Source organism: Pyxicephalus adspersus, chromosome 2 (assembly GCF_032062135.1).
Source record: "Pyxicephalus adspersus chromosome 2, UCB_Pads_2.0, whole genome shotgun sequence".
Taxonomy (NCBI): domain Eukaryota; kingdom Metazoa; phylum Chordata; class Amphibia; order Anura; family Pyxicephalidae; genus Pyxicephalus; species Pyxicephalus adspersus.
In genome coordinates, this window is record NC_092859.1 from 67,764,330 (window position 1) to 67,790,131 (window position 25,802).

The window sequence follows — 25,802 nt, forward strand, 5'->3', positions numbered from 1 at the left end:
TTACAGACCATGACAAGTGTGCAGTACAGTAATGATGACTGTGGTTGCCCCTTTAACCTCTACCTGGCAGTTAAACCATGGGACTAACTGAAGAAAACATGGGACTAAGTGAAGGACTACAAAAGAGAGATCACGAAGGATTATGCTATAAAATCACTGCCCACTAGTGTCACACATGATATTTGTGTCCATCATATGGTTCTGAATGTGGACTGTGCATGTACTCAAGGTAAAACTGCAAAACAATACTTGTAAGTATTCAAGTGTTTTAGCTGAACATTCATGTAACTCATAGTGAGCATGTGTATTAGCATGCAGAACTACATTTAAAATATTAGGAGATATTGTTTAAATGATATATGGATCTGTATGTATTAACCATAAGGCTTCATCCATTTTAATATACCTTCTCAGTAAATGCCCTGTAGACATAAATAGTTCTGTACTGTGCAGATTCAGGGGGGCACATGATATTGAAAATTGGTAGACAAAGTCCCTGGATCTTGGTAGCTGTCTGATTTTGAAATGTGGAGGGGAGGGTGGGTTATTGGAGTCAGTGTAAGGCTATGTACACATTTCAGATTTCTGTTACTGGAAATGCCCTTCATGATCACACTCAGCGCTGTTCGGTGGAAAGGGAAGGTGGTGGAAGGCAGCATGCTGTGTTCTCCTCCAAAGAAACCTTCCTCAGTCATACCTAGTTGGTTGTTTAGTGATCCACCATGTTAAATCGCTAAACTACTTTGGGGGGCCACTGAACACAAGCCAGACTTTCTCTGGACAAAAATTTTCCTGTGTGTGTAAGTATCCTAGGATGAAGGGGTTGTGGCTACTTCATTAGTAAATATACTTGTTCTTTAAGGTGTGGTCCATCAGGGAAGCCAGCAGCTAGGTGAACAATATATTTACCTGCCTGTGGGAACTTGGAGTACCCCAAAGCCTGTTCTATACAAGCTGTAAAAGATGACAACGCATGTAAATTGTAGGCTTCTCTGAGGCACAGTTAGTTGCATGACTACAGACTCTATAAAACATTGTTATGTTGGCACTAAAAACATACTTGATAACAATTGTCTCTTAGATTGTATACTCATTTTGGTAGAATGCACTTCCGTGTCATTGTTTGGACCTGATATGTACGCAGGCTTGTCATCTACATTTATTGTACAAAGCTACAGTGGATATGAAAAGTGTGCATACCCCTGTAAAAATGCCAGTTTTTTGTGATGTAAAAATTACACCACAATAAATAATTTCAAAACTTTTCTTACCTTTATTGTGACCTATACCCTGTACAATTCAGCTGAAAAAAAACAAATCTGCTAAGGGAAAAAATATAAAAAATGTACGATAAGCTGGTTGCATAAGTATGCACTTCAGTCTTCTTGGGTAGGAGTCTATCAACTAGACACATCTTGACTTGACAATATTTGCCCACTTCCTTGAAAAATTACTCCAAATCTGTCAAATTGCAAGAGCATCTCTTGTACACAAGTCACATTAGAGATGGGAAAAGTTTTAAAAATATCACAAAAACCTGACATTAACCGGGTGCGTAAACTTTTTATATCGACTGTACATATAAATAAAGGATAATATTAATGACTTGTACAATGGCATAGCCTGTACTTCCAATGCAGGTCATTCAAGGTGGCAAGGAATGGGCGATTACAATGACTTGTTTAGTTCACCAGTTAACAAATAACCCAATATTTCCTCACAGGGTATAACTTTTTCTAACTCCTTTTGAAGTGTTCTTTTTACATCTGAGCAGTATATTTTTATCCCAACCCAATTCAAATATAACTGAAATAAGCTTGTTGTTCTCCTACCACAGCTCTGTCTAAAAGGATGTGATTCACTGACTGACTTGTAATGCCAGCTGACCAGATAATTAATTTGATGTTAATGTATGAATCATTCCCTTTGTTCTAATTTCTGCCCTTTTTAATCATTTTTATTGAATTTCAATATTACAAGAACACAAGAAAAGGGACCCAAACAAACATAAACAGAGGTCAAGGCCCCTGTATATAAAACTATATCAGAAAACAGGAGTCACTTTTCATACATAAACCTTTGTTAATATACGTTAGGGATAATGATAGGGAAAGACAAGGGGGGGGGGGGTTACAAGGAGACATAGGGAAACACATATGATGCAATCTAAACTTATAACCTAGATAACCAACAGCATTCAAATATAGTGCAAAACGGGGATCCAAGGAATCACACCAACGTGCGGTTTGCCCACAACTACGGTGGATTAAAAGTCCCCGGAGCCCCACTGTTACTCTCTGTAATCATCCAGGAAGGTCCTAGGTCCTAGGCCCTCGGTTAGGGGCAATTGGAAATCTTGGGTGCAAGTGTAGGGGAGGGGTATGTATATGGGTGCTCCCGACTGGCCTGTTCCTTGTATAATCCTCAAAACTACATATGAACATTAGTGTACCCTCTCTCTGCAATGCCCTTCTATTCCAGAATACTTATGACCAAAGCAATTTAAATTGGGGTGACTCCCTAAACCAATCCCATGTAGACCATATCAGCTTGTAATTCTCTAGCTTATTCTCATCTTCTGCAACCAATAGTTCCATATGTTGTATCTTTTCCAGTTCCAAGAGCCATTGTGGATTGTTTCCACTTTCTAGGGATAATTGTTCTTAATTTCTGCCCTTGATGCTGTAAATGGTATTGCATATTAGCCCAATCAGCAGCCATGTTCTCCTGGAATGTTATAGTCCTTATTAAATACTAATTCTCTACAAACTATGCACCAACATTCACTTAATTTAATGAAGTAATAGGGACATTTCAAGAGACGTTAAGCATGCCTTTCCTTGAGAAAAATATTACCCTTCATGAAAATTCTGATCTTCTTACAGTCCAGTGTACCTTACAAGTTAAAATTGAATCATGCTTTGATTTTGTTTGAGGAGAAGTTATGTGCACAAGATCTATTATAATCCATCATATGAAGATATATTAGGTGGAAAATACCTTACTGAATTTATGAAGTACTCCTTTTTATTTTATATCTCCCAAAATACATTCGACAATAGGCAGTAAAAAATGCAAAGTATTTCCTGCAGCCTTCTCTTTCATGATATAGGATTAAAACAGCAGTTAAATAATGAAAAACATTCACTACATTTTTGTAATGTGTTTAAATATTCTTACATTTCTACTTCATATGTTTCTGTGTGAACCCCATACAAAATTCTATGCCCTTTTTACTGTAAATAAATGAAGTGATTACATTTAGTTATTTAAATCTTTTACAACATACAATGGATCTTTCCTACAAAAAACAGTTCTTCTACTTACTTCTCTGGAGGTCCATGACTTTTACCTACCCTCCAATCCAATGTGGTACCCTTCTTTCATGTATTCAACATTCAAGGTGTCACAAAGGGTCTGACATCTGTGTGTCTTATTCTGCACCATGCATCAACCCCTATGTCAAAGCTATAGTGACTTAGGGGTTGGAGGCGGGTAGTAATATAGTAGAGAGCATTGCCAATCACCTCTACATATGTACAGAGTAAGTAGACCATTATGCAATGGGTCATGAAGGAACATACCCCTAGTGAAATATTTTTGGGTTTAAAAATATGCTTTTAGACTATTCTCAACTTTTTGAGTTATTCAGAAAGAAATAGTAAGTTTTGGGATCCCACTTGGTAACGGTGATGAATGCTATTTCACAAGGATACGCATTGCCCACTGATACGTTAGCGGCGCACATATCTGTGCTTCTGAAACCCGATAAAGACCCCCAATCTTGTGCCAGTTACCGCCCAATTTCTTTATTAAACTGCAGTTTAAAATTATTCACCAGCCTACTGGCTTGTCGGCTGACACCAGTACTAAACAAACTTATTCATCCTGATCAGAGTGGTTTCCTGCCACTGAGAGAGGCTAGGAACAATACGACCCGTACCCTTAACATCATAGAGTACTCTCATAGCCGGCAATTGCAATTTATGCTTCTCTCCACAGATGCGGAGAAAGCTTTCGACCGGGTAGATTGGTCATTTCTTCTCACAACATTAGAATATTTGGTGCTGCCTGAGAGGTTTTTGTAGCGCGTTAGAGCCTTGTACACCACCCCCACAGCCGGATTGCACATAAATAGGGAACACCCACAACCGTTCAATATCACAAATGAAACAAGACAGGGGTGCCCCTTGCCTCCGTTGTTATTTAAACCTTTGAGCCTTTTTTAAGATACGTCTGTTCAAATAGTAACATAAAAGGAGTCCAGGTCGGTCATTCTGAAAACAAGGTGGCAGCGTATGCAGACGACCTGTTATTTTATATCTCTTCACCAGTAACGACTCTTCCTAATCAGCAAGCAGAACTTCGTACATATGCAAATTTATCAAATTATCAAATCAATCTCCAGAAGTCAGAGGCTCTGAATGTTACTGTCCTGAGACAAACTCAATTGGCTCTAACACCGTTTTTCCCTTTTAGCTCGGTGTCCTCTCATTAGGTACTTAAGTACACAGATACCTGCTGATTTGTCACACATTGTGAACCTAAATTTTTTCCGCTCCTCAACTTTATTAGGAAGGACCTCCAGAAATGGTGTTAAATGGCCTTTACATGGTTTGGGAGGGTTAATATAGTAAAGATTAATGTGATGCCTAGAGTGTTATATATGTTGCAGGCACTCCCGGTACATGTTACTTTCCATATTATGAGTAAATTCAGGCCTGAGTTTACTAGGTTTATATGGTCTTCAGGCTCTCCTCGGATAGGAGTTAAAATTTTGAGACTTCCAAAGGCAAAAAGGGAGGTATGGCATTTCCGGACCCAATATTATATCAACAGGCAGTTCACTTGACTAGGTTGTTGGACTGGTGTACTAAAAGTGGGTCCAAACTCTGGATAAGCTTGGAAGATGCTCTATCACCGACCCCAATTGACGCTTTGGCATGGGCCCCAAATACGGTCAAAGCTTCTATTATGCAACACCCTCTGATTGGGATGACTCTTAAAGTAGTCTCTCGGTTTTTCTTCTCTCAAAAGGTCTCAAAATTTCATGATTATTCATCTCCATTGTCTTCCATTTTGGGATGTCCGGAGTTTCCATTTGGGATTTCCAATATAATTTTTCACCAGTGGCGTGCCGAGGGTGTTTACAGGGCATTTCATTTTCTACAGGATAGGTCATGGTATCCCTTGCCTGAGTTGCAACGTGCTAAGTAGTTGCTACCTTTGGATACCTGGCACTGTATACAACTTACCTATGTGTTCCGCACTCTTCCGCAGCCAGCAATCTTTTGCCACTCCTTGTTGCCTTTGGAATACCTGTGTTTAGCGTGGAATTCCCTGAAAGGTTCCTTGTCTTACTCATACTAGGCACTATTAGCTGTACATGCACCTGAAACTCCTGGCTTTGTGACCCGGTGGGAGACAGACATGAAAGTGAAATTTTCGGAAACTCAAAAGGATATTTTGAGATACTTTAGCTACAAGGCTGCAGTTTGCAATAAATACCAGGGGACTAATTACAAGCTGGCCACTCAGTGGTATAGAACGCCCTCTAAATTGGCTAAGATCTACCCCCATACTGACAATATCTGCTGGAGATGTGGATAGGCTCCTGGTACGTTATTGCATATATTTTGGGAGTGCCCTTCTTTGTCTACTTACTGGTTTTCTGTGGCAGACCTTGTCCATAAGCTCACAGATATTAATATTAAAGATAAACCCGCTTTGGCATTACTCCATGTCTCTGGTATGTCGAAAAAGACATACAAAAACTCTTTATTACAACATCTCTTGAATGCCGCTAAGGCATGCATTCCTGCAATGTGGAAGTGTGACAAACCGCCAACCCTTGGGCACTGGCTAAGGAGGGTGGCAGATGTTTATTGCATGGAAGACCTGATGACAGCTGGGATGAATCAGAACGATAAATGTATCCAGACCTAGTATTACTGGGTTCAGTTTAGTACATCTGCAGAGTATGGTAGATTGGTCAGTGACTCTACTCGTGAAGAGTGAGTTATTGTGTTTGTTTGTAATAACTGAACTGACACATTAGGTCGGGACATCCCCCCACCCACCATCTTCCCCCCTACCACACCCTCCTCTCTATTTCTTTTCTATTTTCTTCTTTTCCTTCTGCAAATATATAAAAACTGAGATACTGGGTTTTATCTTTATTTTACTATTCCATCCTTGCATTATGTTTGTTTATTTGGCTTGTGATTTCGCAGGGCGTTGTTTTCATATTGGTTTTTCATACATTGTGTAACGTGCCATTTAATTGTCATGTAAACCTTGGAATATCTCAATAAAAAATGTTTTTTTTTTAAAAAAAAGAAAGAAATAGTAAATGAACCTTTGTTGGCTTTAAAAATACATTTTCAACTACACTTCAATTACAGAAAAAACACTTTTCTTCAATTTTTTGTTGCCAAAGATTTGTCCACTTCCTCTCACCCTCACAATTTTGGTGACAATACTCCAGGGGCTTTGCAGTTAAAAGTAGTCAGGTATTTTAAATTGTGTTTTCCAGACTACACTGTAACTTTGATTTACCGTATATCTACATGATTAGAGATCCATCAGAAACTTTGAAATTATCTTGCACACTTGGTCATTTTTATTATGGTGAATAGTTAAAATTAGCCTTGTTTTTGTGAAAATTTTCCTAACAGTAAAAACAGGAATTCCAGGATGAAAACTGATTTGCACAAATCTCCTGATCATCCCCAATGTTTTGCTGAGGCACTTAAGGAACATCATCTTTCACAACTATACACACAAACATTTTTGCCCATGGAAATCTATATAAATCACTCAGTGGCAGTGGGCATCTGGAAGCTGCACAATGAACAATCTGTTCAACTGTGAAAGCAAACATTTTATTTACAACTGTATAATAAATAGTATCATGGATTAAATGGGACCATGTATGATAAGGAATGGAAGATAAAAAGATGCAATCGCTGCAGGTCATGAGAAGTTTGCTGCTTCTTTGTCACGCATGTTTTGTTAGCAAAAGCTCATGCTTCAGATTAACTGCCCCTCAATGTGATAAGAATAGAAAGCATTGAGGGTTGTTTTCAACTGTCCAGTGACCGGACATTTATTTTCCACTGTTTTTCACCCCAAAGGGCCTCCCTCCCAGCCGACACTGTGAAATAACCAATGGATATGCAAATTACCATTTATATTTCTGGAAAACCAATTTGCACATCAATAGCGTGATCTGGTGCACAGTTCCAGAGCTATTTATTTATGTCTGTCCTTGTGACTTGATGAAATCCAGTTATATGCGGTCAGCTTATTTTTTTTGCAAAAAGAATTTTTTTCTTTGTGTATGAATAAATAATGGAAGTAAACAAAGCTTTGCCAGGGCTAAAAAAGGTTCATCTCCAGATTCAAAAAGATCATACCTTTTTCAATTGTTTTTTCTTTTCTTTAAGATTCTTACAATGAAAACTCACAGAAGTCTGCTGTCACGTGGTCTCCTGCAGCTCCTCTTCTAGTTATGGTGACTGGTGATAGAAAGTTTCCCACTTTGCTCTTTGCTGCTTTGTCGACTAGTCCTGTGCAGACAATTGTAGCAGCTGTTCACCAAGAAAAATGGTGGCCTCTGCAGCACAGGCCTTCTAACATTACAGGATAAAAGATAGAGGACTCGGACTGGGGTGTCATATAGCCATTATGAATTTGGGTCCAGTGTATTAAAAGAAAATGTAGGTTTTAGGTACAGTAGATTGGGTACTACATTTAGTAGATGAGGTACTCCATTAGAGTGGAGTTTTTATTTCTCCTTTAACCTCCCTAGCGGTTCATTTCTTTCCGGTTTTATGTGTCTAAAAGCGGTACATTATTTTTCATGAAAATTTATTTTACAGTATAATATAATAGTATGAGTATAATAAAGTTTGAAACACAAAATCATGTAAGACCAATAAACTGAATAAATTAAAAAAATCTATATATTTAATAAAAAAAAAATTTAATTTTTTTAAATTTAAAAAACAAAATACACGTTATACTCATACTATTATATATACTGTAAAATAAATGTTCTTGAGAACAATGGACTGCTTTTACACATAAAAATCCAATGTATTGCATTTAATACAGTTATTTTGTATTGAATGCAATACAAATAGATTTTGAATATCCCGCCCCACGGGCAACCTACACACGCACTGACGTCACCAGGAATTCCCCGGTGACTCATCATGTGCAGAAGCAGGAAGAAGGAAGAAGACGGAGATCGCAAAGCTGGACGGCGTGGTACGCCAGCGGATCAGGTAAGCGCTCTATTTAATAACCTTCCCATAGGTTTACATACCCTGAGTGTGACTCGGGGTTACCTCTAGGGAGGTTAAATGCAAAGCCAAAACTTTTAATTTAATTTTGGATAGGGTGATGTGTGATTAGAACCCCAAATTAACATGCTATCTATGTCTCTGTTAAGATAAGCTTAGGCTCTCAGTATGCCCTGGTGATTACTATCTATCAATTATCTAAGAGGGCGTTATCTTCACTTTTAAGAAACTTTCTTACTTGAAGGAAAATCTCCCTTTATTAAGCTCAGATGGAAAAAAACCTTTCAAAATAAGAACAACATTTTAACAGTGACCAATAAGTAATTTATTGAAATGATAATGCCTGGAAAGACTCACTTTTTATATATTTACTTTGGCTTTCTCCATTGAGCTTGTGGAGGAGAGCATGCACAATGGTCCCATCATTCCTTGTGCCATAATACTATACACATGAACCCACCAAATACCAACCATGGGAGCTGCAGTTAAATGCCTAGTCTGGAGGGGGAACAAAGGCACAGATTTAGTATCAAATGCTCAGGCCTCCCTGTGCATGTTGACACAACAGGTAGTTTTTACAAAAGAGTGGTGGATCTACAGAACCCAGCACATACCACCAAAAACCTCTCTCAGTTTATATAGATGGGGTGAGGCAGGTATGTTTCCTTTGCCTACGTATTTTATGCAAAACAATACCTCCTTTGTTATCTCAGAACACTGGGAAGAATGCTCTGGCCACATCCTATTTGTTAGATCTCTTTTGATTTACATAATGATTTACATAAAAGCAGGAAAGAAAAAATACATCTCAGAAACATGTAATACCATCTTTGGTTTATGGACTTAGTAACAATTTTTACTATTTTAGTATATCACTACCATATTTAGGCAATGTAGATGCAAATATATGAATCCCATTGAAAAAACATCATAGATAACTTATTAAATGAAAAACATAAGGGGAAGAGATTGAAGGCAAAGTTAGTGAGCTGTACTGTATATTTAATACACCGACATGATAGTTGATGGTCTTTTATTCTTAATATTTAAAGTAAAGCTTTCCATACTTTAGAAAACATCATGTCGGCAACAAAACATTCCTTCATTCTTCAAAACTTGTAGCTTGCATGCAGGCTACATAGCATTGTTAATAATACCTTTATGTTAACTTTTTATCAAAAGTCAACAATTAAATCCTCTTCTACATTTTTAGGTGCTCCCCCCAGTCTGCTGCTATGCAGCTTTAGGCATTGTGTTTCATATACAGTGTATATATATATATATATATATATATATATATATAACAAAAAAGTATGAATTCATAAATTTGAAAACATCAATTAATATATAAAATATATAAAAGTGCAATGAGGGTCCTTTTTCCATTGGCACAGATACCTTAATGCTACCAACATTAACAAGCAAAATGGTTTTTTTGATGTGCAGTTTCCTTTGTACAGAAAACTCCAGTAATCACTACGGTATATTACCTATAACGGACACATTATTTATTATTTCTCCTTACATGATAGAACTTTGGAAAAAACAAAAGTCTGTATGGTCATGTGCAGAAATTTAAAGGTCTCCCCCTGGGTGTGTCACAGTTGTGTAGATGTGTGCCAGGAAAATATATTTACAGCATTTTTTTGAGCTATGTTATATAAGCTATACTCTATACGATGTTATGAAAGGCACTTTATGTCTATGTTTCAACAGTGTTGTAAAGGGACTATAATGTAGCTTACAGCTGTAAGGCACACATTTATTGTGCTGTAAGGTATTTAAACAGTAAATTCTTTAGCATATTATTGCATTCTGGTTCCACTCACAGCTGCAGTGTCCTTTGGCAGATAACAGCCTGACATCCAATCTATACAAAGTTCTCCTTGGTAATGGTAAAAGGAACACATCTATGTGATTCAAACATTTATTGGGCTGGGGTTATTCCCTTATTTATTATTGCATATTACATCTTCCATAATCTATTTATTTGTGCTTTTTATTATAAATATCATAGAACTACTGTTAAAACTTGTTAGTTTTTACTGTTTTGCCACCGGTTTTAGAATTCATCACGTGGCATATTTAAATACTATTTAATAATAAGAATGATGGCATGCAGTGAAATGGGTTTGAAAAAACAATACAAACAGAACAGTATGATAATTTAATTTCTCTTTAAAGTGTATAGTAATATTTTTTTTATTTGGTGGTTTAATTTGTTATTACTGAATGTACATTATATTGATATGGCAAACAGGATTTCCCACAATTTAGTAGTTGTTTGGCAGTTACTTAATGCTTGGGTTTGGCTTTACTGCCTTGGATCTGTCTTCCATAAAAAATGTCACACTCAAGGTGTTTTACATCTGTAAGGATTATAAAGGAAGCTCATAAAAGGTTTCCAGAGGTTCTTTTCTCCTAATAATCCAAGCTTCTACTTCATTAGTCCATTCAGACCTTTATCTTTTTATGTTTTCTCGTACGTTGGCACCTTCAGTGCTCATCCATGGATCTAAAAAAGTACATGCTGCATTCGTTTTCAGCACACCACGTGGTAGCATATATTTTAAAAGCAGAAGTATATTTCTGCATCCAAAAATTGCAACCAGGCCGGATATAATTACCTGCCTGTTCACAAATTTTTTTATCTATGTACACTGAGTAGCACAATTGCAGGTAGGAGGTGTAGGATGCCGGAATATGCTGGGTATCTCCCGCGGTTGTTGCGGCATTCTAGCCTAGCTAATAAGGATAGTTGAAGATCCGACGACCAGAAGTAGACCAGGACTCTGCAACAGTGCATTACCTGGTTAGTGTAAAAAAAAGCTTTTATCATTCAGATCTATATTTTTTACTGTAGAAGGGAAATCACCTATAAAGGACATAAAAAAAGGATTGGACTTGTCACAATTTTTTACTTTCAGGGTTTTGTTGCACTTTTTTTATTAATATATTCATTGAAAATATAGCAGTTTTGACAGTACAATTAGATAAATTACATACTTTTTACCATAGGTACATAGTATAAAATAAGAATAAAACTAGTGTAACACTATGTGGGATAGTAGAACAAAGAGAGCTTCAACTCTCTCAAACCAACAAAATTTGCTAAGTTGAAAATAGACACATGAAACAGGCAGAGGGAGAGGGTCTATCAGGAAATGAAAGCTTATACAGAGCTCAACTATCATCATCAGTTACCTTAATTTTTATCTTAACTATGTTTAAACAAAGGTGGGGGTGCAACACAAAAGGAATAAGCGTTGGTGTAACATCTCAAATTAACTCATAAACAATTAGGAAAAGGCACTTTGTAAATATGTAAAGAATGGATTATGATTTGGTGAAGAAACAGTTTTAAAAATTAAAATGAGTAAGTATGGCAATTAAGAGGTTGGGATCAATAAATATAAATGAGTTAACAAAAAATATGTTAGGTCCCAAGGCAAGCTTAGGTTGTGGACTTACTGGTGTTGGGAGAAAGGTATTAAGAGGTCCTTAGGGCCCTGGTATCATACCATAGGGTGTGTCGAAAAATTTTGATAATATCATTTAGTTGTGTGGAGGAGAGGGTGTGTTGTAAATATGGCATCTATAGTTTGGTTCCACTTTAAGAGGTATGTGTTGAGGTGTCATTACACTGAATGGCAATGCACTGCAACACACAGTCACCATATTGTTATACAATAATGAAACATGATTGAAAATCTTTAAAATTCGAAGAGATTTTAATTAAAAACTGTTTAAAAAAGTAACAAAATTGCTTCTACCTTTAGCAGTGATGTCATAGTTTTATGTAATACACTGTATCTGAACCGCACCAGACTGAACCTCACATGTTGATTGTCTGCCTGATGCCTTTAATCTGAGGCAGGTTTGCAAATTAATGATAGAGGAGAAAAATTTCTTAGTAAAAAAAGTACATCAAACTTTCTCTATGTGAAAGCTCATTTAAAGAAATGCAGTTTAAAGAAATACAAATGCACCACATGAAAATGTCAACTAGGCACCAGAAAAACAACTTGTTCTGAGAGAACCCATGGCATGACCAATGCCATGCCATAGGACTGTAGGTCTTTGCCACAGGTCCAAGAGGGAGTGATGTAAATCACTGCCAGACATTTGCAGGCTCTGTATGAATGGTGATCATTAGCAGTGACCACCTAACCAAAGCTGTGATACAGGTTACATAAATGAATGCTAAAGTAAACCTGATTTCCACTGTGTTCATTATCACTATATGTGTCATAATCACTATAAACCCAACTGTAGGATTCCCTTTTTTGGTGCTTTTTTTTAGGATGTTATTAAAATAATAAATCAAAACCAATTCCCTTTTATTGCACATTTGCAACTGTACTAGTGTCTAGACTGTTGTTACTGGCCAACTAATTATGTTTATAGAAAAAATATTTAAGGCACAAGCATGAAAATATGTCATACTCTGTAATACTATGCGTTATCATACCATTCTGTCTGTCCTAAAGGTTAAAAAAAATTTAAAAAATTCAATTAAAAAAAAAATTCTATTTGCCAAGCATGAAATGATAGATTTTTTTAATCTTCTTCATCTACTTTTTAAATTTAGTCAAATCCCCAAAACAAGCAAGTTAAACAGCAATGTTTTTATAGGAAATCTTACCTGTCTTAAGCTGCGTACACATGTCAGATTTTCCTCGCCCGATAATCAGCATCGGCCAGATATCGGGCGAGAATCTGGCGTGTGTACAGTAGGCGTCGTTCATCGTCCGAGGATCCGACCTGGCGGATCCACGAACGATGAACGACGAGCGATCCTAATGCAAGGGAAGGGGGGGAGCGCGCAGCAGGGTGCCACTCCGTCGCTCTCCCCCTCCCCTCTCCATAGAGCAGAACGGTGCTGTATGTACAGCACCATTCATGCATTGTGTAGTCCTTTGTCGTTGGAAAGGATCGTGAAAGATCGTTTCCAACGTCAAGAATTGCACGTGTGTACGCAGCTTAAGTCTACATCTAACCTTTGTTTTTATCTGTGACACGTGGCTGTTTTATGAAGACTTGAGGTGTATTTGTGTGGTCAAAAGACAAGATGATGGTTCCTAAAATGGGGAAACATGAATTCATTCATTGCAACATCTTCTTGTGAGATTCCATTAAGCTATTGGATCTCTTTTATTTGTATAAAAGGAATGATGGAGAAAAAATAACTTATATATGCACATATAGATGTGAAATGATTAAATACTCTGGGGGAATATAGTAATTAAGAAAAACAACCACAGAGAAAGGGGGGTACAATAATAATTGTGCTAGACCTTCCATATTCATAGAAGTCAATAAAATATATTTGTGTGTAGCCACAGGAGAGTTTGTAGTGTTACTACAAGAGCACAAAGGAATGAGTTGGAATTTGGATATTAATATATTTAGTCGTTCTATCATATTTTGCATTTTTTGAATGGATATTTACTTATACAGTATGTGCATATAAGTTACTTTTTTATGTAAAGCTAATCAAACTGCAAAATATGGCACAGTTGGTGGATTCTGCAATAGATTTAAAAGCAGCCCTAATAAGGAAGGATTTGGCACAAATCTTAAACCTCATCTACTATTGGTCCAGTGCCATTATGGATCTTCATCCTCTCCTGTATGTAAATTGCTTATTCTTAATTTTTACCATACACTGTGATCTTCTAGGAATGTGCATTAGTAGTTGGAACAAGACAGATACAGCCCACCCCATTTTCTGGCTGGAGGACATCCAGCATAAACGAACCCATTTCTCCGAAGTATCACTGTCCCTGACTGCACCTTTCTTTCCATGGATTTCAGCTCTACTAATCATGGAAGACTGGCATTGCATGAGAATATTACCTAAGGCATGAAAATGCACTCCACCTGGGAACACCCACTCTTCTATACTGGCCATTCAACAATTAAGGCATTTATATATTATCCCAAGAGACCATCTACAGCTTGCACCACAGCTGATGGCACAATAAGAGGTACAGCACAAGATGCTAAAATGTTTACAGAAAAAGTACAGCATCCTCCTGCAGTCATCAACAATCAGCACTGCATAGACGAGAGTTGATACCCAGTGATAAATAATAAGAAAATTTAGTTTTTTTTAAATGTTATTAGCATCATGATTGGGGAGGGAGCAAGGAATAAAGCAAAACTAAATAATTACACTTAAATTACTTTGTGGGAACAGTGCTTAACATGTTTACGGGTGGAAAAAACAGTACCAAAGTATTGTGGAACTAGGTGCTTAAATCTTTGCATGGATAATAGAAATCCTGTACAAAGATTACATTTCAGGTAATTTGTTTTATTAAACCCATTGAACCAACTTGGAATACGGTACCGGGAACGAGACCTATATATCTATTGACGACAAAGGCTTTGTCATTTTTTTTCCTTTTTATGGTGTGTGGGTCACCACTGAGCAAATAAAACCAATCTATTTTTCATGGTAGCTATTAACTCAAGGAAAGTGATGAAAAAAACAACAGTTTGGAGTTGTCTCAGTGACAAGATGTAAACGGATATATTTTGATTAATGGCAACTGTTCACCAGCCATCAGTGTGGAAACAAAACAAAAAAAATGCCAGGAGTTTTTTGGGTAAAAAAAGACTTCATGTTCAGATATGCTCTTATCTACAAACCTGGACAATCTTTATATTCTATACGGTCATAAATGTCTGATACCTGCATGCCTTTGCTACACAACGGTATTTCTTCTGCTGACCCCTACGTCAGTATTGTAGCATATAGTGATGTAGGGTAAACAGGATGAACCACAGAGTGAAGCAGGGAACAAAGATTTGTATCTTGTCACCTATTATTCGTGATGTGTTAATGTTTTATGGACCCTGTTTCTGTGTACGCTTTGCTATTATAATGTAAGCAGAAGAATTCATAGAATTCATTGTTCATTACAAGTTCCTATACTCTGCTTAGCAACACAACACAGTGGCTGTGCTTTATTTTTCCTGTCGCTTTCCTGTCGTTTTTTTTAAAGTTCAGTGTATGCAAACTGGAACATTACATTATCCATGCTGCTAAATTATTTTATCGTATCAGCTGTGCAGCAGAGATGATAACAACATTTCCTGATATATGCTACAAAAGTATGGCAATAAAATGACTTTCAGGTGACCCAAGTTCACTGAAAATACATACTCTTAAAGGGGTTTTCCTCATTTAAAAGGTCAAGTATCTGAAAATCTAATAGATGCTTTATCACACTGAAACCAATCAGATTATTCATTTTCTTCTTCCATACTGTAATGCTGTTGGTAAGCTGTAAAACAACTCTTTCAGTAGACAATCTCACATAACCACTCTTTGTACTGGAGCAAATGCCAAGCAGCTGTGATCATCACTTGCAGATCTAGGGGTTCTCAAACAACAAAAAGCATCAGGAAGACTCTGACCTTCAAAATAAATTGTAATCAATGTCCTACTAAGGCTGGAGCCATATGCCATGCTATGCCATATGGAAGGCCTTGGATGCTGCACTACATACACCAAAATGTTGACTAAAATGTTTGCACAAATCTTCAGCACCAAGGACCAAAAAAAAAAAACAGGTTTGCTTGTATGTTTCCATAATAGGAAGTAATAAGTCTTGTATAGTAGAAAAGAAAATTTGAAGAACACAAGGTGAGAACATATACCTATTTCCCAAATGCCTGCCCCATCTGTATGAACATATCTGATATAGTCTGATATATGAAAGCTCTCCAAGGCTGGACTTTCATCAGTGACCCTAAGTGATCAAGCAAACCTGGAATGGATTTTCTTTACAGTCATTTGCTATTTGTTAGCAAATGTTCCCAATCCTGGATCAGATCCATTCCAGGGTTGCTGGATCACACCAATGGTCACATATACTAGAAGGTGTATTCTGTGCATCATTGCAAGAGGCGCATTCTTACCAGTGACCACTATTAAATGCGGCATTTTTATCACTAACCACCAATGGTTTGGTTTTTTTAGGGTTACCCTAAAAGTCATTTTTTATTAGAGGGTTCCTCTAAGGTTAAAAGATTGAGGAAGGCTGCTCTAAAGTAAATACAGCAAAGCAATGCACTTTCTAAAATGGTGTGTTGCAGATTTTCAGTTGCAACAGTGAAATATTGATTATTCCAATGCATTCCTGAATGACATGGTAAACTCAGAAAAGATGTATACCTGGGTTTATGTGGACATCCCCCGGCCAATTGAAGATACGTGTAGATACAAGTATTATTTTACCATGGCAGCATACAAAACATGAACACATCATATTAAATTAAATAGATACTTTAAAAACCTTTACAATCCTAAAAGAGCAAGATTAGTAACATTTATGAGGATCATTTTACTGCCATTAAAAAGCGATGACATTTTGTTTAAAATAGGCTTTGCAAACAACTGTTCAGGCCCTTCTAAAGTGATGAGTCCACCGCATAGTCCTATGAATGAATGGAATGGGCAAAAAAAAGCCACACCTTTTCCTACAGCTGTAGGAATATTTTCAGCTAAGTGCAGTACATCAGCAGTACCCAAAAGAAAATGAAACATCAAAGGGAACAAAGGCCGCATTTGTCCCATGTTCATTTTAAGTATATTTTCTTCTTCTTTGATAATGATATTGTAAGACATTTAGTAACTTGTGCACATCTATTGTTAAATATTATTGAATAGGATGTGAAGAAATAACTCTAATAATATCTCTTCTATCTATTTATCTATCTATCCTTCACTCTTTTTCATATCTATATATCTTTTCTTGCAACTGACATTCTCTACTTGGGTATTCACATTTTTTATATCCAACAGGTGAGAATCAGGTGTCTAACCTATCATAACCCCTAACCAATAAAGTAGTAAGATGTTTTCAAAAATACATTGCTATGAGGTAGCGATTTTGGTACAAGATCTCTTTTTACTGAAAACAATCATCCCCCTTGTCCTACCAAACTTTTGGGAGTACTGTCACTGGGGTACATGCACAGCTTACTTTGTCTATTCATACCAATTGTAAGAAAGCGACAATAGAGCCAAGGTCAAAATACTATAACTCCAGTGTACAAATGAAAAATCTACAAAAAAACACCATCCCCCTTGCCCAACAATTTTTTGGAAGTGTGTTTACTGCCAGAACTACACATAGTACCCCCATTCTAGTCTATTTGTGACAATTGTAAGACAGTGACAATGGAGCCAAGGTCAAAATACTGTAACTTAGAAAGGTACGAGTTCCATAAGCATTGGCCATCTCATGGCAAGGGAAAGGGGGAATTAAATGGGGAATATGGAGTGGTGATGAACCAAGGGTGGGGTGCACAGACCTGTCACCTCTAGAAGAGAGCAAAGTATGAGCTAAGGATGCAATATGGTTCTGTTGGAGCTCCCTGCACATCCTATTTAATGTACAGCGCTGCGTAATATGTTGGCGCTATATAAATCCTGTTTAATAATTCTATGATCCAGAAGCAAAGTGTTCTCCCTGGCTATGTGTAAGATCCATGCACAGCCTGCAGTGGGAGGAATCCTATCTGATGCACAGTGAACTTTGCCGACTTGCAGCTTCCAGACACAATAAAACTCCAACAAGCCAGAAGTATCCCAGGACTTCCCTGGGTTGTGTTGGGATGGACCATGCACAATGCACACACAGATCGGGGACTATGCACACAATCTGAACCAGAACACTTGTGTCAATGTCACGATAAACTAAGAATCAATATATCATGACATATACAGAATGGATCGGGGCGCTTCCCCATAGACTGTACTGCCACTTACCTTCTCATCGTTGAGGTTTTGCAGGATCTCTTTCCCAGAAGAAGTCTTGATCTCTACTCCTGGGCTCTCCACTTCTTTATTGCCCTGGTCTGACTTCTCCTGGCTCTGGCCGTTTGCCCCCGGACGTCCAGCATTGCTCTTTCTGCCCCCTCTCTGCCCCACACTTAGCGAGTCAAAATCTATAGTCTTACTTTCAAATGCCCCCTCCACATTGCAGAACATCCCTCCATACTTCACCCGGGGCACTTGGTCTGTAGTGCCGGGACGGGCTAGGTACACTGGCAGGTCGTCTTCCTTGTCCCATCCCCTGTTCCCTGATGCCATGGCTGAAACACAGAGCTAAGCTGGAGCCGAGCACAGTCCGGAGAACAGGCAGAACACACAGGAGGGGCGCACATGCGCCAAGAGGCCAGAGATGGCAGTACTGAGCACAATGTGATTTCATTGACACGAACACAGCAGCTCTATCACATTCCCCTGATGAGTGAATCATTTTAGGGGGACTATTCACCGTATCTGTACTGTACATGACTCCCAGTGGAGAGGACAGTTCACCTTATCTAGGGACTCCTCAGTGCTGTACATGACCAATTCGTTATAGAGAACATATCACTCCATATAGGGACTGCCCTGTACTGTACATGGCCATATCAGTATGGAGGACAGGTCATTTTATCTACAGGACTCCGCTGTAATGTACATGGCTGCATTAGTATAGAGGACAGTTCCACTTATCAAGGAAGTACTGGACATGACCAACTTATTATAGAACAATTAATTATAGAGAACAATTACCCACAAAAAAGGGACTCTCCTGTAACATAGAATACTATGTATGGAGGACAGGTCACCTCACATAAGAACTAGTCGGTACTGTATATGAAAAATTCATTATAGAGAACATATCACCACATATAGGGACTCCTCTATAATATACATTACTATAGCAATGTAGAAGACAGGTGACCTCACCTAGGGACTCCTCTGTACTGTATCAGTATGGAGGACAGGTCATATTATCTATATGACTCCTCTGTACTGTATATTGCCATATCAGTATGGAGGACAGGTCATAAATATCTTTAGGACTCCCCTGTAATGTACATGGCCACATGAGTATGGAGGACAGGTCATATTATCTATAGGACTCCTCTGTACTGTACATGGCCTTATCAGTATGGAGGACAGGTCATATTATCCACATGACTACTCTGTACTGTATATGACCAAATTGGAGAGAGCCATTCACCTCACTGTTCTTCTAGGAGTTCTTCCCTCCCTGTACTGATTAAATGAATGTTACCACATTTAGAGACTCCCATGTAGGATACGTTACTATATCTGTATACACAGAGGACAATAACTTCACATAGTGACTTCTCTGTAATAAAAAAATGTATATATCAGTATAGACAGGTGCACATTATCTGGTAATGTGCCTGACCAAATCATCATTACCTCAGCCTTGTAATGTATATGAGCTGTATAGAGGACAGTTCACCCTATTTGGGGACTCCCATGTAATGTACATGATTTTTTTTTTAGTTCCATTGATCTGTGTCTGGTTCATCACACATTATTATGCAGGAAGCAGCATGCTATACAACAGCACAATTTTAGGATTATCTGCTTCTGTACTGCAGCTTCCACTTGTCCTAATAGATTGCTCAGTAATAGTTAAATTTACTGTGTGTATGTCAATAGAAGACAGTCTAACCTAGCCAACCCAGATTTAATTTTTTTAGCAGGGGTGACTGCTCAAAGCTTAGAGATCTTTGCTTTGCATAATCTCCAAAACCAGCTGGCAGTTACTTTGGCATGTATGTTTGTACCCACATAGATAGATGCATGCTCTAACCAAAACTACTTACATAAGTGTTACATATCATTCTTTAGGCTTCCTCCATGCAGTAGTACCCAAGGATAGCCAGGGCAGAAAAATACACAGATATTATTAATATAGATCACTAGGTGCTAATAAATCCAGAACCTTTTTAGTAAATTGTACATTGATGGTTGGTGCGCAAATGTTAGCCTCTGCACATGTAAATAGAATGAATATACATGCATTAAAGAAAGTGTCTTATAAAAAAAGTACAATACCCTGTGTTAGAGCAAAACAGCAGAAAAAAACACTTCTTACTAGTTTCAGTGTATGTACAATATTGCTGCTCCATGCTTATCTGCTCATATTGGGCACATAGAAAAAACTGTGAGGATGCAATTTATTTGGACACACACAATTGATGTGCTGGCATGCGTGCATAAGTTAGCATTAAACTCAAGTAAAACACATTACAGTTTCATTTTGTATAGTCTTTTGCTTTGAAGTCTAAATGCTTGCAACCTTCAGCATAGTATACATCCATATTTACTTGAATGGCAGAGTTTTCCTATATTCTGACACACTGAAGCAATATTGTGGAGTTGTGAATAAAACCTAAAATTAACAAAACATTTTTTAAAGTCTGCAATAATAACATACTGGTATATCAAACTAACCAAATAAGAGGAAGACAGAACCAATTAAAGAATGGTTACATGTAAACAGGAGAGGTGAATAGAATACCTCTTCTATTAAGATTTGATCCTGACAGTACTGCATCTGTTGGTGTAACAAAACTCATCAGTTCTCTGTATTCAGAAATTAAGGATCTGAGCTGTCCTGGGTTACCAGTCACGGAAACTCTCCTTTAGCTCAGAAGGTGAATTATCAATAGGTTGGGCAGGAGGAAAGAAGGAGGACATGGATGTCAGCTCAGGTTTGTATAAAGAAGACTGAGATGAGAGAAATATCTTTGTGGTATTTGTAATCCCACTTAAGCAGATTTTCATTTGGCTTCTCTTCTTGTAAACATGTTGTCATCTAGTTCTACTTTAAGAATTTGTTTGTTGTTAATCACAGTTTTGTATTCAGCTCTGATTTGCTAAATTCTGATTTAAAACCTCCAATTGCATATCAGATACAAGTTAATTTTTTTGTTGTTGTAATAACATGAATGTGACTACCTAATACCATCACTCATCCAGAGCGGTGCAGGTCGTCCCCGGGTTACATACAAGATAGGGACTGTGGGTTTCTTCTCAAGTTTTATTTGGATGTAGGTCGGAACAGGTACATTTTTTTAGTTATTGCAATTAGTACAGATGTTTGTCTCAACATATTATTTGGCAGTGTGGTGTCAGTTACTGTATAAAATCCTCACTGTAAGTGAATCACAAACAAATGCAATGCAAAAATAAACAACTGCAGAGTTTGTTTTGGTCAATAAAAAGTTATAAGAGCTTGCAGAACAGAACAACATTTCTTCTGCAAATCATGCGAAACGCCCCCCCCCCCCCCCCCAGGGTCCGACCTGCACACGAACAAGCAGGAAAGCCCGTTTGTATGTCGGAAGTCCTTAACTTGGTGACTACCTGTATATCTTTAGTCCACTCCACCACTTAAGGCACTAGCTGTTACCCTGTATAAAGAATGGTGTAAATTTGGAAAAGTCTTGGCCCATCTCTACACATTCATCCCTGGGCCCCTTTTAGAAGTAGGACATTTACTGCCCTGTGCTAATACCCTGTACTGAAAAGCAAAAATCAGACAACTTGTTTCCACCACTCTTTATTAAAGTCCTTAAACACAACCAAAACAAAATGGTGAGGATTTTAGACTGATGGTTGACTCTTTATGCTAAGCAGTGTGTTTTGTCTTAAAAAACTCCTTCTGGGATAATTTCGATATCTTAGGTGTACCATGTGGAAAAAATCGAATATTTAAAGTGTGTATTTAAAAGTAACTAGGCAAATGTAAGTTCTGCATGTATCTTAAACTAAAATTGTTGTAAACTGATTCGTAACAGCTGAGTTTTGTGGTGAGTCATAGGAATGGAGCCAAAGCAAGATGAGGTCAGGACAATATTATCAACAGTAGAAACCAGAATAGAATGAACAAAGCAAAATCATAACCCAGAGCAGACAGTGATCTCAAGAAGGCAAACTCAGCTCAAACTGGCCAAGTAATGATAAGTGGTTATAGATGATAAGGTATACTTTTTTATTACTCCTATATATTAAAGATAGAACTAACTTGTCTGGGATGCATGACATCACTGGTCTGTAGTTGGCCCTTATCATTCTCGTGTTACTTTAGTCAGAGCAGATAAAATTGTTCAGAACTAATAACAGTTGGTACCTTGCAATAACTGCAATTTTCCGCAATACTAACAGAATTGAAATATTATTATTGTTTTCTACTTACATATACAACACAATACACAACAAAAAAGGCAGCAAAGGATTCCATCTACTGCACTCAGCCAATACGTAAAATATACAGTTTATAGGCCTAAGCTCATATTAAGTTCAGTATTTACAGATTTATCTGGAACTCAGGCCAGTATGCAGAGCCCTTGTCATCATCCACTCTAATATGCATTTATTAGTATTTCTGATTCACTTCAATATGGAAAGGCTGATCTTCTGTCTACAAAATAAAAACAAAATAATAGAAAAATTTTTTTTTGTTTTTTTGAACAATAAATAGAAATGGAGAACTCACTCATGTGGAGGCATTATACGACTTTTGGAAAAAATCTTTGGGAGAACCTTCAAGTTTACCCATGCAAATTGGCATATTAGTTTTTCTGAGAAAACTCATCTATAAGTATTTTTCACTGGATCAAAGTTACTGGTGCCCTTCACCACTCCTTGGCTTTCCTGGGTCATTACAGTCCACAACCCGTTCCAATAAAAGGTCTAATTTGGATTAAAAACCCCAATGAAGTCTTTTGATTTTTGACATTTTTGATTTCCTGTTCCTTTCTTTTCTAAAGATGATGGTCAGCGAGATAAATATGATGAATCTTACCAGTGGGGCACAGACTCCTGTCTGGAAGTTACTAAATTACTAAAAGTGGAACTAACGTTGCCGGGCTCACTTTCTTCTTCTGCCCAGTGACGATCTTTGGCCATCTTGATTGGATGTAACTCAAAGAGTGACGTAAAGTTCATTCATCTCCGGTACACACAAGAGAACCCAGGATTGGAGGGTTTCCCTGGCAACCAAATCTGACACAGCAAATGCACAGCCTCAGTTTTTTCACATATCCCTGCCGCAATTCGGTAGGAAACAAGTGTTAATATAAAAAGGACCTGTCCCTTTCTGCAATAACTACCTGCCCGGTTCTTTGTTTTGTAAAGTGGGACTTCAGCTTCCCTTTTAAATACTATGCAAAAAAAAGGTTTTTATTCTACATTTACATTTGAATGAGTGGGCACCCTTTTAATAAAAAAAAATACTATATGAAGTCTATTATATCTTTTTATTATAGTTGTATGACCAAAATGTGTGTACCCCCTGTCAGGTAGGGATTGTAATATAGCCAACCCCTAGGGTGTATAAAACAGAAACAATTTTGAATGCCTAATAAAGATAGGTTCAGGAAGGTGTTTTTTTTTATTTTTTATAAAATAATATTATGTTATTCAATGTTGTATCAAATCTTTACAAGGTAAAACTATCGTAGCAGATAAAGCACTCAAGTAATGTTCATGCGCTCAACATCAGCCCTATGCTGCTGCCACCTTAGCGCAAATTAATGCTCCTGCATTAACCCTTGTTTTACCACACAGGATTACTGAAAGGAGAAAATAATTTTTATTCTACCTAGGATTATTTATTTAATTTACAAAGTTGACTGGAGGACCCTTTCTCCAGTTATATAGGAGCACCCCCTTAATAGCTAGCTTTGCCAATGCCACTGCCTCTGAAAAAGCTGAATTGTGAAAGGCATTAGGTTCGGAAACTTCTAATCCATAATGATGAGCACATGAACATTACTGGAGTGCTTTATCTGCTATGATAGTTGAACCTTGTATAGATTTGATGCAACATTGAATTATAAATTATTGTTTTACAAAAAAAAAAGAAAAGTCTTTCCTGAACCCAACTTTAATAGGAGTTTAAATTTGTTTCCAATTAATTTACTTAAGGAATTTACTTTACAAAACTTGGCCAAAGAGAGGAAACTTTACTGACTTCAGCCATTTAATTGTGTGTAAGCAAAAATCGTGTTTTTTTTTTCATTACCTTGCAAGTGATTGGGCATTCTCTACAATGTTAATTTCCACCACACTCACTAAATTATCACTGCAGAGTGATGGATCAATTTGCTTATTTAAACAGCCTAAGCTCATTTAGTAATTCAACCTCTATGCTTGTTTGGAGGTACATAACTAATTTTGGAGGAGGAGGGTGCAACCCAATGCCCCCCATTACCACACAACAGTCTTGTTTTCTAAAAAAAGCTCTTATTTCATATCATCTTGCAATTTGTAGTGAAAAATATTCTGCTTATATTAGATATTCATGGTTTAGAAAAAATTGTAAATTACAATGTTACCCCTTGGCTGGTCTACAAAATACATAAATATTAATAAATGTGCAAGCTGTTTTTTCTAATTTGGAAATACAGAGCAACTTTTTTAGATTATGAAGTTTTGTTAAACTCTGTACATTTTACATGGTAATATTCAAGGGTGACCGACTGATGCTAAAGTTCACTAAATTGATGCTGAATTGTTTTCTTTCACAATAATCAAAAATTAGTTGCATTCCCTGGGCACTGAAACAGTACAGAAGTATACTCAAACATGCCTCTGAGTACAAATCATGCTGATAGTACTGAGAAAACATTTCACACATATTGCTCATAAAATGTCTGGAATATTACCCCAAACCATTTTTACACAGGTCACAAATAGTCCACATTCTGTTATCACTCAGTGGCCAATAGAAAAATAAGTTATATTTTTTTTATAGGTTTTTGTTAGGAGCTGGGAGGATGGAAACCCAAACCTCTCCTTCACCTCCTTGTTGGATGGTGCCCTCCCCTTCCACCTAGGCAGCTGGCAGGAAGAATACTCTGTTTTAAAGGTTATAGTGGTAAGGGCTTCATTAACCCTCATTTACATATTAACAAACTAATAAATATTAAAAATAACTTGTATTCTTTTCTTTTACATCTGCAGCTTTCATGAAAATGGAATGGCAACACGTGCTCCTTGTTTTCAAGGGTTGTGCTGCATTTACTCTGTTATATTGGCTTCCATTGTGGCCATTTCAACACACATTATACAGGCGGGGTCCAATGTTGTCACCATTAGGAAACCCACCCTGGGAAATGCCAACAGAGATCGTTAGATTACATATGCATAGAAAGCAAATGGTTCCAAAGAGGCCACAAGGAAGGATGTCAGAACCGATAAAAACAAGATGAAGACAAGTTTCTTAAAAGAGAATGGTTTCTGATACACAGTGCTTTAGCAGTCAGTTAGAATTTACTTACCAACTTTACAGGTTGGTCACAAACACATCCATCTACAGTTCAGGTAATAACTTGCTGTTACCTGGAACTGTTCTTTCAGCACCCTGGTAGTGCAGAGTTTCATACTTTGATACTGGAAATGAGAACAACTGTCAACCAGTTAGTGTTCTTAGGAATTCTTTTCTTAGATAATCAGTCCAACACTACCTATATAATTAACAAGAAATGGGTGAGTATAGTATTACATTCATTTAAAGCCAGCTATATCCAATAGTTTTCAGTGACCTGCTATTGGAATTTTGTTCTTAACCAAGGGATTTGCAAGAATAACCTTTTTCTATGGTTTGGGCTCTAGTATCTGTTTCTAAAGTGACCAGCAATTTAATTATT

The 25,802-nt window shown here is 37.3% G+C and overlaps 1 protein-coding gene across 1 annotated transcript in view; it reads right to left on the reverse strand.

The window, feature by feature from the left end:
* DPYSL3 (dihydropyrimidinase like 3) overlaps positions 1 to 18,462 on the reverse strand; it is a 90,628-nt gene extending 72,166 nt beyond the window's left edge. Inside the window, exon 1 of the mRNA XM_072400929.1 lies at positions 18,097 to 18,462. Within this exon, the coding sequence (XP_072257030.1) occupies positions 18,097 to 18,420 (324 nt within the window). The 5' untranslated portion in view covers positions 18,421 to 18,462. The remainder of the gene's footprint in view (positions 1 to 18,096) is intronic.
* Positions 18,463 to 25,802: the final 7,340 nt, after the last annotated feature.